The sequence below is a fragment of the Quercus robur genome, chromosome 5, assembly GCF_932294415.1.
Source record: "Quercus robur chromosome 5, dhQueRobu3.1, whole genome shotgun sequence".
In the NCBI taxonomy this organism is placed as follows: domain Eukaryota; kingdom Viridiplantae; phylum Streptophyta; class Magnoliopsida; order Fagales; family Fagaceae; genus Quercus; species Quercus robur.
Genome location: NC_065538.1, coordinates 54537760 through 54558556, shown reverse-complemented (window position 1 = coordinate 54558556; position 20797 = coordinate 54537760). Strand labels below are relative to the sequence as shown.

At 31.8% G+C, this 20797-nt stretch overlaps 1 protein-coding gene across 1 annotated transcript; it reads right to left on the bottom strand.

The window, feature by feature from the left end:
* Positions 1 to 12199: 12199 nt before the first annotated feature.
* LOC126728374 (probable leucine-rich repeat receptor-like serine/threonine-protein kinase At3g14840) lies at positions 12200 to 13706 on the bottom strand. Its single transcript, XM_050434210.1, has 2 exons — positions 13463 to 13706; positions 12200 to 12441 (listed from the first exon to the last, which is right to left on the bottom strand). Exons 1-2 carry the CDS (start codon positions 13704 to 13706, stop codon positions 12200 to 12202), a joined length of 486 nt encoding a protein of 161 aa, XP_050290167.1.
* Between the last annotated feature and the right edge of the window lie 7091 nt (positions 13707 to 20797).

Below are 20797 nucleotides of genomic sequence, written 5' to 3'. Positions count from 1 at the left end.
TAGTCCCGCACCACAGGGTGGGGCAGGGATGGGTTTAGACCTTTTTAGACCCACCCCATTCCCGCCCCGCCCCGCATTGATAAGGGCTAAATTGTAAATTTTTCATACTCTAAAACCCTACTATTTAAAAAACATATTATCAACTTATTTTATTCTATTCAACAAGGTTTTCTGTCTTCCATTTTCTCTCTCTCTCTCTCTCTCTCTCTCTCTCTCTCTAGCAAGGTTGGAAATAAGGTATTAATTTTAACATTTTCTTTTTTCTTTATTATAAACAAATTTATATACTATTGAATCATTGATTTTGTATTTTGAGATTTTTGTTTTTTTGTGATATTTTCTTGTTAAACATTTTAATAATATTATTCAATTTTTGCTAAAAATTAGTTTGATTTGATGGGATGAATTTATTTGTAATTTCAAGTATATTTTTATTAATGAAATAGGTTTTATTAAAAACAATTGTAATAGTTGTGGGCATATTAACAAGTAGTAGAGCTTTTACGGGGTAGGGCGGGGCTTCGCGGGGCCCCAAAGGGTGGGGATGGGGCAAGAAAATTTTTCCCGTCATGTGGGGTGGAGTGGGGATGGGGTAAGATAAAACCATGCAAGGCGGGGGCAAAGATACCATCCTTCGGACTCGCCCCGCCCCATTGCCATCCCTAGATGATGTCATAAATAATATAATAAAATTATAAAGAATATAATAAATTTATAATATATAAAATATTAACTAAAAATATATATATTTTAAACAAATTTCAAGTCAATCACAACTTATATAATAAAACTTCTTAATTATAAACATCTTCAAACAATGACTATGAATGAAAAAAATATAACAATTGTTTATTTAATTACATCAATAATGTTTTTTTTTAATTACTTACTTGACAAAAACAAATAATAAATAACACAAATTTTAAACATATCAAATTCTCAAACTTGGATGCCTTCGTTTGCTTGAAGAAATCAATAAAAGATTGTGCACATAACAAAAACCTTCAAGCCGACTCTACGTATTTAACTACAGAGAAGTAGGCGATAACTTATTTTTAGTGGTCTTTGAGGAGGAAGCTGACATGAACATCATTCTCCACAAGCCAAATTTTACTGTTAGATTACATGCTTTATATCTTCTTAACATGCACGTCAAATTTTCTTATGAATCAGATGTTATTGTTATTTGATCCATAAACTCATGTTTTATACATAATTTTGAAACACAAAAACTTAAAATTTTAAATTTTTTATAAATGAAATAATTAATGATTTCAGATCTTGAATTTTTGTAAACATGTATAGTATAAATGTAATCCAATAATGAAATTTGTCCAAATTCTTATTTACCACTGCTTAAAGTTGACTTGAACTCAACCAAAATATTAAAATTACATAAATTGACATATAGACATGCTAAAATATATATATTTGTCTAATTGGACTCACTATGATGATAACATGTGTGTACTTTTAAGTTTTTACCACATGTTGCCCTCTCAACAAATCATATGATTAATATTATTAATTCAGTGCCCCTAAATATTCGACCTGTCTTATGTTAGTTTTTGTAGTAATTATCTATTTTTTTAAAGATAGCAATTATATATTTCAGGTTGTCCATTTCAAAGTAGTTGCAAGTTGCAAGTTACAAGTGACTACGAGGCTAATAATAAGATATCCCATGCTAGCTAGCTATTGGCTGTTTGACAGAGACCCCTTTGACCGCAATTTAATTAACAATATTAAATTTTGAATACATACAAATCATTGATTTGTACTATCATTGCAAACAAAAACTACACTGGTAAGTTTGGAATTGTATAGCTAGTACTTTAATAGCCATGTCTTGATAAATTTTTAAAGAATTGTATCCAAAATTTGTCAATATCAATTAGCCTCCCATTGATCAGTGAAATTGTCAAAAGGTTGGCTTGATTTTTCTCAAGCATTATTTGCATGTATAGTCAAGTGTAAACAAAAGCTGGATCTTGAATCATCCTATGTGGACCAGTATTGGCTTGAAATATCAGCCCTAAAAATTAAATGCATGCATGGTTGCCGAAGTTGTTGACTTCCTTGTTGCATGGCTTTCTTGCATATGCTTGTCGACACACAACCTTGTATATCTAAGAAGCTTGTTATTCAGAGAAGTGCGGAACAGAGACCATGAGTGTGTCACAAATTGGTGATAACTCTCTCTGATGTGGCAATATTTGAGATTTTTCGGCAAATTAGAAGAATCATAGCAATTTCTTTATTCTTTGTTATTTGTGAAAGAGATTTATTTATTTATTTATTTTTTAATATTGGAATTTGGGTTTTGTGAGAGTTTCTATACACTTTTTTTGTATCTTCATATTTATTAATGAAATTTTCTCTCGTTACCATCTATATATGTAGGTTAAAAACTAAACTATATAAGTTCTTGGTGTTTATACTCGTGATCTTTCTAAAATCTATAATACTTTCATAGTCAATTTTGTGTCGGAATGCTATCTAAAAGTATTTTTTCACAAGAATTTGATAATAGAGTTTTTGCTATTAAAACTAGAAAATCCCAAAAAAATTACCAATGAGGTAGAAAATCAATCAAATTTTAAGCAAACTCACATTAATTAAGGTTGAATAAATGGCATAAAAAGATTAATGAAATTTTACACTCTGTTTGTACATTTTTCCTTATAAATATTTTACAAATTATCGTGTGGGCTGGATTAATATGGTGCACGTGCTCAACAATTATATGGTTTTTGTTACTTATTTTTCAAATTTAGTCCCATCTAGCCACTTGGCCAAGTGCTTGCAGATCGTTAAGAAAATTGCCAATTACGTTTAATAACTTAACATAGACCGGTCAAATGTTCTATTAAAAATAAATTAATAAAAATAATAATAATAGTCTTGATAATGTTGAGAATTAAACTGGTCAATTATGTGCAACAATTAAAAAACCAATAAAGAAAGAATGAAAAAATAAAATAAAAGAGTTCAATTGCTCATGCCTCATGCGTCATGCCAAGAACATATATATACGAGTCGGAATACGTGGCATCATGTGATGTATGAATTTAAGCATTTTCGTAAGGGAAAAAAAAGGTGAATATAATAACAATTTAAAGCTATCTTGAAGAATCTAAACCTTGACCAAGGAAAAGTAAAACATTATCATATCACTTTATTCGCAAAATAGAGAAGTCAATGGTCATTCTTTTTCTACTTTAATTCTACTGTTCGTGTTATATGTTCTCTATTGTGATCTGTTAGCCTATAGGATACGTGTAACTCTTGCATATTTTCCACCGAGATGGATAACGGTACCGCTATAAGACAAAGCTACTAGTATGGTGAAAATAGTGAAGGTTTAGAATCTCATACAAAAGAAAGAAAGAGACTGAATAAAAAACTGGAATTCATCGACTTAATTATACAGCGTAATCTGTTATCATTTAAGAAGTACGGACACGGATATGAGTACGGTATGAATATGGTGACATGAGCAATTCTAAAAAATTATAATATAAAATAGCCAGTATGACACCAGTGTAACATAGGTATGATACAGATACGACACCCTAAATGAAAAGTCCATGCTTCAAGTTACACCTGATGTGACATAGGTAATCCATATATATACACTTTAAGAGTAAGATCAAAATATCTCAAATTTGAGCCAAAATATCCGAGTTTGTTATGCTAATCTATAACTAACTTATACACGTGTTGATTGATGAGTAACTAACTTTACTTAACACAACGGCAACATTTCAATACTCTGTAATCACAGCTGCATTGTTTATCCAAAACGACATCGTCTTATTTAATGAGAAACGGTGTTATTCTTCTTTAACTTAGACACGCGTTTCACAAATGCTTGGACTACATCGTTTTGGATCTCGTCTTCAACAGATGATGATTTGCTACAATCCCCTCTCAAATCATATGGTCACCAATTGCCTCTAGTGAATACACTAATCCCTATTTGTTGAATTCAGATTAGCAAATTTAGATGTTACCTGAAGAATTTTTTCGCTTTCTAGTTATGTTTTGTGTTAAATGGAAGAACCTAAGCCATGTTTTGTGTTATTTTTAAAGTTCCTTCTCCTTCTTTAGTAGAGAGGTAGAGGACAAAATTTAAATAAAAAATTGAAGGCCATAATATAGTTTATGTTCCGGGATGTAATGTTCAAGTTTTACATTTCACAATGTGATAAATCCAAAACGGAATATGATAATCAGGTTCATTTTAATTATGGTATTCTCATTCAAATGATCCAAGGAAATCAAATATATACTACCACACATATGAACGATCATAACACCATCAATTTCTCTACACACACAAAATCTAGAGATATATACAACATAAATCTACCGAGTCCAGAAAAGACTAATTAGCATTAACAAAATAGGGAGACAACTTGATCAGTAGAAGACAATTATTGGAAGCTCTATACCATATATTGTTTTAGATGAGCAGCTCTAGACTATACTGTCTAATGTAAAATTTATAATCTTCAAGAAGGAACAATTTGCGAAAATTACATTTTAGCTTCATCCTAGAGCAAATACTGGTCCACAAGTTCACAATGGGTTTAGTGAATGAGTGTGCTTCCGCAGAGCAATGTCTCATTCCTAACTAAATCCCATTCAAAGTATTATCTTGGAATTAAAACCACAAAGCTCATAGTTTCTTATCATTATTAAGAAAGCACATTGCCTGTCACATAAGTTGGTGGTGGCTTAGTTGCTTTTATATATAAATTTATTACCGAGAGTCAAGATTAGTGGAATAGAGATCATGGACAGATGTAGAAGAAGAGCCAATCCATGTTGGATTTGATGACTGAACGAGGCTCTGACCTTCAACTGAGTGTAGTTGTGGGCTCTGACCAAATTGGTCTCTTAAGGCTTCAAACCTCCATTCATCGCCATAAATACTTGGATCCCTAGCCACTTCATCAACAACTGTCTGGCCTTCAAGCATGCTCACTACGACAGTCATGGTGGGCCTAAGGGCTGGTGATGGATTAGTGCATAATAAAGCTACTTTGATCATTCTAAGTACCTCTTCCTTACTGAACTCAGACCCCAATTTTGGATCTACCAACTCCATCAAATCCCCTTTCTTTTGTAAAACGGTTGCCTGGAGTGACAAAAGAATAGAGTTTGGAAAAAAAAAAAAAAACACAACAACAACAAACAAAACTGATTTAATTTGTTCTCCAAGTAAGAGAGTGTACCTATTTAAACAATAGAATGCCTATTTAAATGATGAAAAAAAAGAGAGTGTACCTACAAACTAGTTATAGGCAATGGCTAGAAAACTCTTGCATCTATTTATTGAATATAAATTTTGATAAATCTATTATTAGATTACATTTTTTTATTATATCTTTCATGTTTGCAAAATTTCAAGAAGATAAAAAATAAAAGCTTTATCATCAATTAAATATTTAAATTTCAAGTTTTTGCAGTCTTAATTTATGTATAAAAAATAAGCTTATGGATATAATAGTAAATAATATTCGATTTGAACAAAATGTAGCATGCATGTTAAAAATATAAAGAACATACAATTCAACATTAGATTTTCAAAATATGTAGTGGGAGTTTACAGCCATTACTTACAAACTAGCTTGCAAACTTTGTCCAAAAAAAATTAACAATTAGTAACTTAATTAAAATAATTTCTTTTTAATTAAAATATAATGCAATTAATAACAACATTATTTTTGTAACTTAATCCCTTTCATTTATTTGCCAAATAAAATTTTGAAAATATTTAAAGCGAAGTGGAGATTTGGGAGATTTAAACCCATGTGTCATGGAAAAAACATGGACTAAAAGACATTAAAATTAGAATATCATAGCACATCGCTTGGATTCCAGTGAAGAAAAATTAGTTATCCAACTCTGAACCAAAACCAAAATAATAATAATAATAATAATAATAATAATAATAATAAAAACAGAAGTACAATTGGCCAAACTCTTGTCTCACATGTTTATTTTCCAGCTTGAACCCAGTGAAAAATAAAGCAGGTTGACCTAATCAAATGTATTGTTCCAAAATATGCAACTTGGGTTCATATATACAATGGTTTTAGCGGTAAGTTTCAAAACAACATGAGAAGGATAATCTTACCTAATCCAAGAGGCATACAAATTTCTCATTTGGTCGATATTTATTGTTGTTCTTTCCAGCAACAATTTCCAATGCAACAACTCCAAAACTATAAACGTCCGCTTTGTAGGTTAAATGACCCCATAATGCATATTCAGGAGCCATGTAGCCTTTGCAACACATACATTTACTATGATATTTGGTTCACTAGTATGATGTTACCAACATTGGTCAATTTCTTAGCACCTGATTATCCAATCAACTGTTAAGCATGCAATCATGCAACTAATAGGGCTATCATAATCGAGTTTAGCTTCATTGAGCTAGAAGCGATAACTAAACAACAAAATTATCTTTTTGGAAAATAAGCTAACTTTTATTTTTTAATAAGCTACCCAAAATTATGAGTGGATAGCTTATTGAGTAGTAGCATTGATAGAAATATGATTTTTTTTCTTCTAAAAAAAATGATTTTTTTCCAAAGGAGGGGGGGGGGGGGGGGGGGTGGGGGGGGGGGAGGAGGTGGGACAAATTATTTCATACATCTAGTCTATGATCTACGTAGGATCAGTTTTTATGTGTGGGAAAGGTGTAATATACAAAGTGCAATGAATAATTTCGCAGGACATAAAGACATTCTAATGTAGTAATTAGTAATGTGTACACAAAATTATACCTATTAATATTAATATTAATTCGTTGGACCGATTGATCGTGATTGATTTCAATTGATGCTAATATAAGGATTTTATTTTACTTCCATATTTTATATAATCTTGTTATAATTTTATTTTATTTTAATATTAGATGAATTTTTTTTTAGAGAGTTTCAACCTATGACGTCTACTCTTGATAAATTAAAATTTATTTCCTAGAATAAATTAATATTTTTCTGCTTTCACTACTTGGAGTTTGATTCCAAATTAACCCTAATCTTAAGCTATGACCATTTTGTATTGTTACAAGTCCCATTTTTAGGGTTCACTATCCTGTGGCAGCTAGTACATTCAACATTTAATTTTCCACCTTTCACAAGTCCTACCCCTTTAGCAAATTGTAGACTTAGTCTTTAACATTTATTGCAACTCTGGACATTGATTAAGCAAAAATATTTAGACCAAATTACAAATTACACCTTTTAAGCTTTAGAATCATTTTGATTTTTTCCTCTTATTCTTATATTTAAAATTTTGAATTTTTCATCTCTGTTCCACCCAAACTCAAATGAGCAAAACTACATTATTTTATGGGCATTTTAAGTCACATTACAATTCTATTTTTTTTAAAAATTAAAATCCCTATAATTCATTTAATTATTTTATCCATTCTTCCTGTTTTCATTTACTAGTTTCTCTCTCTCTACTGTCTGATCTTTTTGTCCTACGCCACTACAACCCACCCCTCAATTCAGGCTACCAGGTACCAATTCACCTTGAGGAGAACAAAGAGGAGCAACTTGGCTGAAATGTCAGCCTATAGCTATCGACCACCATCATTTTCTTTATAAGTCCAACTGTCCAAGAGGATATGATGACAAAGTACCAGGCGTGCATTCTGGATTGTGGGGGAGGAAGGAGGAGAAGCCAATGGAGGAATCAAGGAAGTCATCGTTGATGGAGATGATGCAGTGGCGATTCCAGAAATTTTGTCAAGGGTGTTCCTGTTCTACTTTGAAAAAAGTTTCGGGTCATTTTAGTCTATTTCGGGTGTTTCGGGACATTTCAGTAAATACCGGTCGAAATTCAAGATTTGGCCTAAAAAAAAAAAAAATTCTTAAAACAAAACAAATTTGCATTATGTACACCGAAAAACCTCAAAAGGAAACAAAAAAATGAAAAGAAAATAAATGAACAAAGATACATGTACAATAAACTATAAGTTCATTTGAAATATTAATAAAATTATTAATTATTATTGTTTAGTTGTTTCATAAACTTGTTTATTTTTTATAAACTATAATTTGTTGTATTGTTGTTTTATTAATTATTAAATTATTAATTATTGTTTAACCTAATATAATTTAATTTGTTTGACTTTTATAACATATTAGTTATTTAAATTATTAATAATTGGTGTTTAGTTGTTTCATTAATTTTTTTTCATGCCTCTCTCATTAATTTTTTAGCCTAACATGTCTTTCTCTCGTTGGTAGAAAATCTACCACCTATCTTCAAAAATTTTTTTTTTTCATCTCATTAGACCCTAGGCAGGTTGTATACAGCTTGCTTGCACTTTAGGATGAGACTTGCACGCAAAATAAAAACATCAACTCAAATTAAAAATAAAAAAATCCGGATCTCTCTCTTTTTTTTTTTTTTTTTTTTTTTTTTTTTTTACCAAATAAAAATGCATTAAACAAAGAAAGGGCCTACAAGAAAGTTCAAACAGCCCAATACAGTCCAAAATATCTCACAAGTCAGACAAGGAAACAAGTAGTAAAATAAAGGGTAAGTCTAAAACACGGGCTAAAACTAGATTAGGAACCCAAAAGCAGAGAGTGAGCAGTCCTTATTGATGCAGATAGTTCACAGATCTCTTCTTGTCTTTAGTTTCCACTTTCACTTCTCACTTTTCAGGCTCTCTCTGGTCTCCGGTCTCAAGACTTTCTCCAGCTGCCCCTCTTATCACCATGTCTCTACCTCTGTTGGCTTACTGACGGAGTACCAATGCCTTAAGGCAACTCAACGAAGCTGGGTTTTTTTTGTGATTGTTCTGTTACAAATTTTTTTTTTTTTTTTCCAGATTCTCTGTTACAATTTTTTTTTTTTTTTTTAGATTTTAGTTCAAAATTTGTTTGGCATAAAAATTTTGAGGGTGTCCCTGATAGGGCTTGAGAGTGTTCCTAATTTTTTTTTAAAGGATAAACAAATAAAAAAATTTAAATTATTATATATAAATTTTTTTTTTTTTTTTAAGTCAGGGTGTTCCCAGGAACACCCTGGACTCTGAGTGGCGTCGCCACTGAGATGATGGTGATCTTGGTGCGTACGTATAAGGGGACAAAGTGGAAGTAGAGCTAACGAAATGCAATGGAGAGGTTGGCGGCAGTGGACCAGAGGATGGTGTTGGTGTAGGTTAAAAAAAAAAAAAAAGAAGAGAAACGAATAACTCCTAAAAAAACCAAAACTGATGAGAAAAATTAAAAGAAACAAATGGCACCCAAAAAAATAAAATAAAAAATAACACTGTCAACGTGCGTGTGGGCATTTTAGTCCAATACTCTGCACCTCATTTTCAGTATGATTTTCTGATCCCCATTTTGGGCAAATTGAGTTCTGGGCAAAAATTGAGCTTTAATTACTTGAGTCCAGAGGGAATACAGTTGGGTCTCACAATTTTTCTCTTCCTCCTCCCATCCCCTCTTACCCAAACACCAATTCCATCCATTTTCTCTCTTATTTTCCACTCCTTTTTTTTCATCATCTCCAAAATCATTCTTTCCAAACATACCTAAAGTGTGAATTTGGATCTTGATTATAAGCCAATTTACTTCTTCTTTTTTTTCCTACTATTTGCAAATCTCACGTGAATTCTCTACTTATTTCATTTAATTTTTACATTTTATTTACAACTTTCGAAAATTTTTTTCAGCAAAATACTAGATAAGCTATTCTCAAAAGAACATTAAAACAAATATCACTCTCAAGCTAACCTTCTCCTTGTAGCCAAACAGTCCTCTCGACCATCATGTTCATTCACGCCACCACTACTATTGCCTCACATCCTCGATATTGTATATTTACCGATGCTAAATAACACTTAAGTAGAACTCACTATATATATATATATATATATATTATTTTATATATATATATATTATTATATATAAAAGCAAAAACCTTATGCAGAAGTACATAAACTTTTACCATGTGACGTTCTAATATTTCATTTAACATTTTTAACATCTTTTATTAAGTTTTTTTTTTTACTATTATTCAAAAAATCACATTATCTTTTTTATTTTTTATTTTTTTACTGTTATTTAAAAGATGAATTGTAGTTCAAAATTAAATTAAAATCAGTTCAAACCTTATGAAAAGCCCAAACCGACTTATTACTTTACATATTATGACCTAAGCATGACCCTTCCACATTTTTTTTCCCCACATTCTCCAAAATTTGGACTAGCATCATAAAATAAGACACATTTTGAAAGACTCTCTCTGTATAATCTTCCCGATAAGACTCTTAATATTTAGTGTCACATCAATTTGCTCTTCCTCTTCCTATAGTGATATTGTACACTTTAATTAGCCAAAATAATTAAATAATTATGAATTCATTTAGGCTACATACATATATTCATATTCTTAATCATGTATATTCATAATAATTTTGGTTCTTTTTATTTTCTTCCTCTTAATGATATGTATAATATAATTGAACATAAGATGAGTTTATAGGGCCAAAAAGAATAGTTAGAAATTATTTCAAAATAAAAGCATAAAGTATCCGCGCATTGTGCGGGACATCGACTACTAAAAACAAGAGATTACAGGTAAAAGCTCACTCAATGGTCACTTGAGCGAGACACTAAAGCCCACTCAAGCGGGGTCAATCTCACTCAAGTAAGACATTAGCAGAAATTATTTTTTGCATAATTTTGCAAAAAATATCATCGAAAATGAACATTTTAAGTTCCTAATAGCTAGTAACAGCCAATGCAACATTTTAGAAGGCTTTAAAAGACTTGTATGCCTTTTGAAGTGCAACTCTTCGTTGTGTATAAAATTATAAATAGTGTTCCATATTCATGACATTAGATAATGATGATAGATTTTGATAGTATGATATACCATTGAAGAGAAATTTTCATGATTCTCCAAAATTCCTACTTGTAAAATCCAAATTTAATTAGTTTTATATCAGGTGATTATCCTAGAGCTCTATAGCAAACTCAATTGAGTGGGCGCAAATATTATCTTAAAGAAAACCAATTCACTTGTGCCTCTAAGCCAACTTTATTTTATGTTTTCCATTGTTTACCCCCAAAATTCTCAACATTCAATGCCTCTGTACATGGAATTTGAGGTTTGAGTAAATAAATTTTTCCCATGATTTATTGAATCCTGAGATTTATTTTCTCCTTCAAAATGGAGATGTATTTTTTTTAGCAAGTAATTTTGTCTAGATAGAAATTCAATAATTTTGAAAAGTAAAGGGTATAGCTTTTGAAATTAGCATAAAAAGCATGGGTCGTATCACATGTAGATCATGGTTTTCAAACCCGGATTATTCATTGAACTGTAAAAAGGAGAGGTTCAAGGCTTTTAAGGTCGACCGAGGTTGAACCAGGGTTGAACCGTACTGGCATTATAATTAATTTAATAATTATTTAAATATAAATAAATATATTAAATTTGTAAATATTAGCAAAATTTACTAAAAATATCTAAAAATTTGAAACAAAATTTCAATGAAATTTTCATGATATTATAAGGTTAACATAAAATAGTACATTATAAGGTTAAAAAAATAGTACAACATAAATAAGCATAAAAAGAAATTTTATAATAATCCTTTAAGAGAAATCATTTCAATTAACTAAAAACGACTTTTAAAATAAATTCATAAATTGCATAGATATTATTCTTAAATAAAAAGTTAATTTAGCAATGAAAAAAAATTTAGTAATATTTAATATGTTGAGAAAGATGACATAGAAGCTTAGAAAATAAATCATGTAAATTTAATAATACTACATATTAGCTCCCAAGAAGAGCACTTGGTCCGTTGGTCATGGCTTCAGTCTTGGTGCTTACAAGGTGAGAGAGTTTAGGTTCGGATCCTGGCAGCCGTGTAGATGCCTAAGTGCCTAACACATAAGATCCAGTCAAGTACTTTTGTTAATAAATATTCTTGTGATAGTATTTTAGATATTTGTTATAGTGTAGAGGTTCGTAGCTACCATATTCTGGTCTACTTTCGGCCATTTAGGGCAGCAACTTAATACTACAGAATTATGTGATCAGCATCTATTCGCATTACCTCATAATCAAGATCTGCAGAGGTGACAAAACAAAAATAGACTCGAAAAGGAAGTATAGAGGGGGCAAAAGAAAGGAAGGTAGCTTACATTGTTCCAGCAATTCTTGTGCTAATGTGAGTGTTCTCTTCTTCGTCTAGCTTGGCCAAACCAAAGTCGGAGATCTTAGGGTTGAGGTCTTGGTCAAGCAACACATTAGTGGTTTTGATGTCTCTATGAACAATTTTCAGTGTTGATTCCTCATGCAAGAAAACCAGACCTCTTGCTATGCCAACGTATATTTTCTGCCTTGCAGGCCAGTCCAACTTTAATCGGCCATCTGCAGAACCTAAAATTGATGTTTAGAACCCGTTTATTGAAATTCAACATCAAGTTTGACTGTTTGTCCTCATTCTTTTATTATTAATATAAACTAGTAAGTTATCTATGCGATGCATGGATAATGTCATAATATTTTATGTAAAATGGTTTTGAAGAATGCTATATATGTATTATATCATATATAATTGTTATAGAACTTTATTAGAAATGAGTTCATTATAAAAAGTAACAATTATAAATTGCACACACATATTCAATATAATAATTCAATTGAAAAAAAAAAAAAAAAAAAAACTTTGGAGGAATATTATAGAATAAAAGTTGATATAGAATATGTCTTTTTCTTTCTCCTTAATTTTAAAATAAAATACATATCCCAAACACTCACAATCAATCACATTATTTACAAAATCCGTAAATCCACAACATCCGACCTTAACATCAAAATTGTAATTATCATTGTTATTCAATATAAAATGCAAACCCCCCTTCCTTGGTTGTAGCCTACTCATATGAGTTTGGATTAAATGAGACAACAATGTTAGAGCTAGGTAGGTGTCGTCAAAAGATTGAAGGTAAATGACATTATTTTTGGTTTATGTGTATTTGATATGGGATGACATGAAGGGCTATGGGTAGGTATATATAAAGGGATAGAAATGTAAGAGGTGAAAATAATGAATTAAAATGCAAAGAGTCTCATGTGAATGTGTGAGGAATGAAAAATCTTGAAACATTGAACCAAATAATACAAAAAATATTTATTTGTTAATTAGAAAAGTATTAACACATTGAACCAAATGAAACAAAAAGTCAATATTTAATTTGTTCCTATCTCTAATGTGGCACTTAAGAATATTTCAATTCTCTTTACATAAAATGTGTCACTTGGCAGAACCTAATGCTCTCTCTCTCTCTCTCTCTCTCTCTCTCTCTCTCTCTCTCTCTCTCTCTCTCTCTCTCTCTCTAGATATATATATATATATATATATATTGATGCATGGTAAGGTATAAAAATACTAGCTTACCATTATTAAACAAAGCATGTGCAAGGCTATTGTTTTCCATGTACTCATATACCAACAATAATTGTTTTCCTTCAATACAACATCCATACAATCTAACAAGATTTGGATGTTGTAAACCAGATATCATGCCTATTTCGTTCAGAAATTCACGGCTTCCTTGCTTTGATTTTGACGAAAGTTGCTTAACCGCAATTACAGTACCATCAGATAGTATGCCTTGCATCAAGAATATAAAATAATACATTTTTAGGTATGTATTTCATCATGAATCTCTCCAAATGTCTACGAGGAGAAGAAAAAAAAAAAAGATGCAGAAAAAATCATTCTAGAATGGTGAAAGAGTTGTCAGATACCTTGTAAACGGATCCAAAACCACCTTCCCCAATCTTGTTTGCAACATTGAAGTTATTGGTAGCAGCTTTTATTTGTCTATATGTAAAAAAACCAATTTGCAGATCTAATCCTTTTAACCCTGTCAAAGGCATCAGGCTAAGATGTCAGACTACATCTTACAATATAAAAAGACAAATTTATAACAAAATATTTTCATGCCTCTTGACCAGTTAAATGGCTCCTAAAAGGAAAAGAAAATTAAATTCCTTTAGAAGGCACTATATTGTAGTGAATCACACAGAAGCTAAAAGAAATAAAAGAAAAATATATGAACAAATTCTGAAAACCACAAGTTGTTAAACTTCTTTTGCTTCATTGTTAATTCTACACAGAAATTACAAGAAGTTTATTGATATTAAATAAATAAATAAATAAATAAATAAAAACTAAAAGAAAAGGTGAGATATTCCATTAGTTTAGAATAGAGTGAGATGTGCTTAACACTTAATTCAAGATCATTTTTGCAACAAATATAAGAATACTAAACAGACAAACCAAATTTCATTCAACTTTTGAAGACATATCAAAAGTGAGTTCATTCAAAATTGATAAGGGTAATTATAGGTTTATATTGTTCTAGGCTAACCAAATGTGTACAACATTGTACACATTTGTTTAGTCTGCAATGTAAACTAAGGATTTTGTAACTGATAATCTTTTCTCTCTTAGAAACTTGATTTATGTAAAGCTTTAGATATTTGCTCAACTACAGTGAGCTTGAGCCGACCATCATTTTAAAAATCACTTTATGCATAATTTTTTAAAGCAATGATATTTTGGTTTTTTTGTATGATCCCATGGTGTCATTTATCATCAAAATTGGAACTAAATAACTCTAATCATCATGCATCATCTCAAGATAAGTTCATATGCTCTTCAGTCCTGTAAACAGGCAGTAGCTTTTCAAGGGTTACTTTGGAATGCTGATGATCCATGGAAAGAAAAAGAAAAATAAAATTTTTGTATACATTGTTCCAACTCTGCCATAGTTGGAGAAAATGATTATTGTCCTTTCTAATTTCCTCATCAGGATTTGCATAGATTACCATTTTCCCTTGATATCCTCCCTCCCAAGTTGCCTTTCCACCAAAGAATACCCAAAATCATAAAAATGAGGAGTAGCACCAAAACTATAGCTCCAACCACAATGGATATCTTCATTTTGTTATCCTCATAGTCTGGGAGAGTGAAATCTGCAGAAAAGAAAAGCTAAGAACAGTGATTATAAGATTGCATTCAGAAATATATTTAGCACCATACATAGAATCCAAAGCTAGATGGCAACAGCTGGTTTAAAGACACAAATTCGCTGGGTATGGCTATGAAATGAAGATGATGACAAAGTTTTGGTTGTCTTCCATCTAAATGTACTTTAACCTGGTTTAGAGTCTTTCATTTTAAATGCAGATTCCACAGAGATAGCTGATATGAGAGGACCATATATTTCTTTCGTTAAAATATCTCTCGTCCCTTTCCCGGCCCAGTAAAAGCGAATCATCAAAATTTTATTTGTTAACATTTGCCGTATGTTCCACAACAACTGCTTTATCAACCCCTTGAGCAGAATTTTTAATATCAAAATCTTTCCGTACCAATTTTTCCTGCAGCAAATTAATTCAATCAACTCCTCTACTACAATATAAAGAAAAAGGTCATATTCAGTGCACAAAATTCCCAATTTTACAGTGTTTGGGAGATGTCATGGTAGAAAGTCTTACCCCTAATTTATTAGAGAGGTTGATTCTTAGAACTCCTCCATTATAATATACAGATAAAAATAAATTTGATAGAATACCTGGACATAAATATCAAATATCCGCCTTCCAAGACTATAAAAAGATCTATTATCTCTGAATACTGTCTCTGCAAAGTGAAGTTTCACTTTATAAGTTCCATTTGCTAAGCAGCGGGCATAATATGTGAATGAAAGAGGAGATTGGCGTGCATTTGTGTATAGTTTGGACTCGTTCATTGTGAGTATGGATGCACTATATGCTTTGTAGCCACTTTCGAAAGTGTGTGAATCCCAAAAACTTCCAGTGCTACTAAAACCCCAATTCTCCCTCTCGTGAAAAAATTTCGCTGGACCAGCTGAGTCTTCATCGTCTTCATATGTTATGTTTCCAACTTTGGTTGCTTTCCCTCCACAATTTATATGCAATGAATATTGATCTATGCAGAAGCAGCCATATTATTGACAATCAAATATTAGCAACTGTGATAGAACAACAATGAAATCTCCATTGTATTCTTAATTAAGTTATGTTGTTGTCTTGTACAGGAAAATATTTAATTTGATTTGAATCTATATATAATTACCTTTTGAACATGGATTGCTCGGGCACTCGCTAAGTTTTCTTAATCAATGAAGTAGATAAAGAGTGTCAGCTATCCAAAATAAACCTAAAAAAGGACTAAAAACAATATTATTGGTTGTTTTTATAAATTTACAAGTTTGAAGCTTACAAGTTGTCCCTTCCAGAAGAGCTTTTGAACAAATTTCTGAAGCAATGGAAAAAATAATTAGTTTCAGATAATTGTAAAGGTTATGAAGAGAGCAAAGTGAATAAAGCTCCAACAGGTAAAGACCTACAGAGTATCACGACAAGGCTGGGTAGGGCTCACTAAAAAATTATTGTAAGAAAGATCTATTTCGCTGCACAAAAAAGCATAATTGTTATATTAGAACTCACTATAACTCCAAACAAGAACAAAGGGAACTTTTTAGAATATTTTGCTAAAATTGCTAATACTTTAAGAGATTCAAAATGGAAAGAAAATTCATAAAGTAAATCATTTCAATAATTCAGAAACAGCATTACAGGAAATATGGCCTTTTGAAGTTTGAAATAACTGTTAGTCAATGCTATCATTCTTGGCCTTATTCACGAAATTGGCTACAACATGAAAGCTTTTGACTAATGTGTACAGAAAGTAGTAGTATGATCATCAATATGATTGACTGCATGTAACGTGTAGTGTAATATTCTTCCAAATTGCGCAATTCCTAAACTATATAACAATTTTGGCTCATACCAACAAGCTTCTCCAGTTAGCTCAAATATTAGCCGTCAGTATAATTTTCCCAGATATTAGACAACAAACATAATAATAGAAAGCAAATTTTTTCATGAATTGCTATTTTATAGAGCCACATGGCACATGCTTTTTTAAGATCAGATACTCCTCTAGGGAGAGAGAAATCTCCAACTGATCTCTAAATAGGCCACAAGATGAAGCATCGTCTAAATTGATGTATACTGTTAGAGATATATTAACCCATTAGCATAGGCCCAAACCTAATTCTACTTTGTGTGCAAGTCAAGTCTCCTATTTGTACTAGAAGTCTATTAGTCTAGGGTTTAGTCTACTATATATACACATGTTATGATTTCATTATAACATGGGATTTGTATTATACTCTAATATATTATTGATGTAGCCTTTTATGGTTTCCTCCGTGGATGTAGGCCATTAGGCTGAACTACGTAAATCTCGTGTGTTACTGTACTCTATACTTTATGCTTTCGCTTCCATACTAGCATATTCAATATGGTGTATCAATGCTAATATTTAACATGGTATTAGAGCCAGGTTCCTGTGGCCATGGTTTTCTATCTTTACGGTATATTTAAGAGCAATCTTTGTCTTCCTCGGTGTTTTTTCACTGCATTCATCTTCTTTGGCTCCTTATTGCTGCCGTTAAAACTCTCCGGTATAGTCAAACCACTATTAGAAGTCGCATCAACACTGCATGACTATTACCTTCCACAAACTACCATCATAGAGCCAAACTTCATTCAAGGGATTTTCTCAACCTTATCAAATCTCAAGATTTCATCAAACTTCCATCTTGAGTTTAAGAGGAGGTGTTAGAGATATATTAACCCATTAGCATAGGCCCAAGCCTAATTCTACTTTGTGTGGAAGTCAAGTCTCCTATTTGTACTAGAAGTCTATTAGCCTAGGGTTTAGTCTACTATATATACACATGTTATGATTTCATTATAACATAAGATTTGTACTACACTCTAATATATTATTGATGTATTTTTTTAGGGTTTCCTCCATGAATGTAGGCTGTTAGGCTGAACCACGTAATTCTTGTGTGTTACTGTGCTCTATACTTTATGCTTTCACTTCCATACTAGCATATTCAACATGGTGTATCAATGCTAATATTTAACATATACAATTCATATTAATAACTTTAATAACTCCACAAGTTCCACCAAATCAGAGTCGGCCATATTTATCATCAATCGAATAAATGTGCAGATGATCTCTCAAGAAGGGGTTGTGCTCTACAAGAAGACTCTGTAATATTAGAAGAACCCCCTTCTGTTGATCTCTCTAATTTTTTAAGCTTTGATGCTTCTGGTTTGTGCTCTTATAGGCTTTCAACAGCTATGCGATCTATTTTGGCTAGCTAGCTTTGTTATGTATCTTCCCTTTAACCAAAAAAAAAAAAAAAAAACTCTTAAAGATGTGCTTATCAGTCCATGCAAAATTGAAGTAGAATTTAGGATGAAAACCCTTACTATGTATTGTCTCTGTTCATGATCCAGTCTGGAATAGGCCCCGTGAGCAAGTTGCTTGCCAGATACCTATTTAGTTAAAAAACACAACACCACCGGTTAAACACATAATAGTATCACTATATTAAAGGTCCTACTTTATTTTCTCTTGTAAATAAAGTCCTTAAATACAGAGTGAAGGCAAAGCAGTGACTTTATCCACCGGTTAAACCTAGTTATTTAAGGTCCTTTTAGGTTTATTCTGAAAGACAAAGCAGATGGAAAGGGTTCTAGTGTTAAGGGTATACAGAGTGAAGTTCATTGCAGATTCACCCTTAGATGTTGGCCAAAAGCCAAACCTGGTTACATATCATTGGTGCTTTAGCTGCCTAATTATTTATTTGAATTTACAACACAATTGAACTATGTTAAAGGTTTGGTCGTGAAGATTACAAGTATTTCAATTTTTTTAGACCACCAAAATCTGGAACTGTTCCATCCAATCTGTTGAAGCTGAGATCTCTGCAAATATAACAATACAGATGTCAGAATAAGAGAAAAGAAGGTTTATAACTGTACCACCGAATATTGAAAAATAACTTATAAGACACAAGAATTCCACTATTAAGAGCACTTACAGCAGTGGTGCTATATAGGTATAATGCTATTTTTTAGCTCTCAATTACAAAAAACAATGATGTAGCAGTGGAGCTAAATCTAAAAGATTTAGCTCCTCAGCTATAGTGCACATCTATCTTTAGATGTGCACTGTGGCTCAATGGTAAAAAAAAAAAAAAAAAAATTATTGCCCTTCTTTCTCTTCTCTAATTAAAAAAAACATTTCCTTCTCTCTCTCTCTCTCTCTCTCTCTCTCTCTCTCTCTCTCTCTCTCCGGCTTCTCTTCTTTCTTCTTTCTTCCTCAATTTTTTTTTTCTCTCTAGCTCACCGACTAGCTCCCTCATCTCCCTCATCCCTCAGCTCGCTGACCAGCTCCCTCATCGCCAATCAGTTCCGCCGACCCACCCCAAGTTCCATCGCCGATCTCCCCAAGCCCCATCACCCAGTCCCTGCCTCTCTCTCTCAGTCACTCTCATCGCCGACCCACTCCAAGTCGCCGTTGGGTTTCATCATCGATCGTCAATCCAAGCTCTGGGTTTCTCTGGGTTTCATCGTTGAAGCTGCCGCTGCCTTCCTCGTCGTGGGTTTCGTGGGTTTTTTCGACGATCCAAGCTTTGGGTTTTTTTTTTTTTTTTTTTCTTTTTCTGCTGTGGACTGGTGGTGGTGGTGGTTGTGGCTGTGGTTGAGGAAAAAGATTAGAGATTTGGGTTTTTTTTTTTCCCTTCTGTGGACTGGTGGTGTTGGTGGTGGCTATGGCTATGGTTGTGGTTGTGGCTGGTAGAAGTGGTTGTAGGTGGTGCTGTCGGTTTTTTTTTTGGTATTGAGATATATTATTCTATTGTAGTGGTTATAATATTTTATTATAATGTTTATATTATTTTATTGTGTTGAAAGCTAAAATAAATCCATTGCTGCTACATGTGTATAGATAAAATAGATAAAGTAACTTTTATTAGTGCTAAATAGCTAAAATTATAGATCTACTGCTATAGATGCTCTAAAAAGCATGCAAGTCAAAATTAAAAACATAATAAATTTGTAACAACTAACAAGTAACAACTATATGATAGAGAAACTCCAAAAATGTTTATCTAATCAGTGGTGATATTATGCTTTTCGATACCACATCTCTGTTTCAAATAGTACCCATTTTAGCTTAAGTTTCTATTCTAAATTAAAAAGAAAAAAAAAATTATTGAAATGATTATGCGCACTAAGTTCTAGAAAATAAAAGTATCATCGAAAATTGAAATCTGTAAACTTCTATATATTGACAACTAGTTCTACTACAAAAGAAATTGAACTCTTTTTTTTGGATAAATCAAAAGATTTGAACTTTCATATGCATGTATCTATAATAAATAACATGGGGATAATTGACTGTGTTCTCTCCAATCATATGTGGGCTGCAGTTCACTCTTTTTCCAATAAAAGAGGCAAGAAAAATAAAAGTGAAAAAGAAGAAGATAAATTATAAGAGAACTACAGGATTTGAAGTTCTGTCATGTTTGATATATATGTAGGAATTGGTCCAGAGATATTACAGCTCCTGAACATCCTGAAACATAAATAAACTTCAGGTAAGAAAAACTGCTATAAATTCTGTATCATTTCCATTCATAGCTTTTTACAACAAAAAATTTACTTACAATCTTTTCAGCACTGTCATGCTACTTAAGTTGGGAAATTTTGAACCCTCTCCAACTAAGTCACTGATCCTTCTACATAGAGTTGCACCATCAATTCAATAGATGTTAGTTCTTCAGCATTAAACTTCTTAAATTTAAAAAAAAATAAAATAAAATGT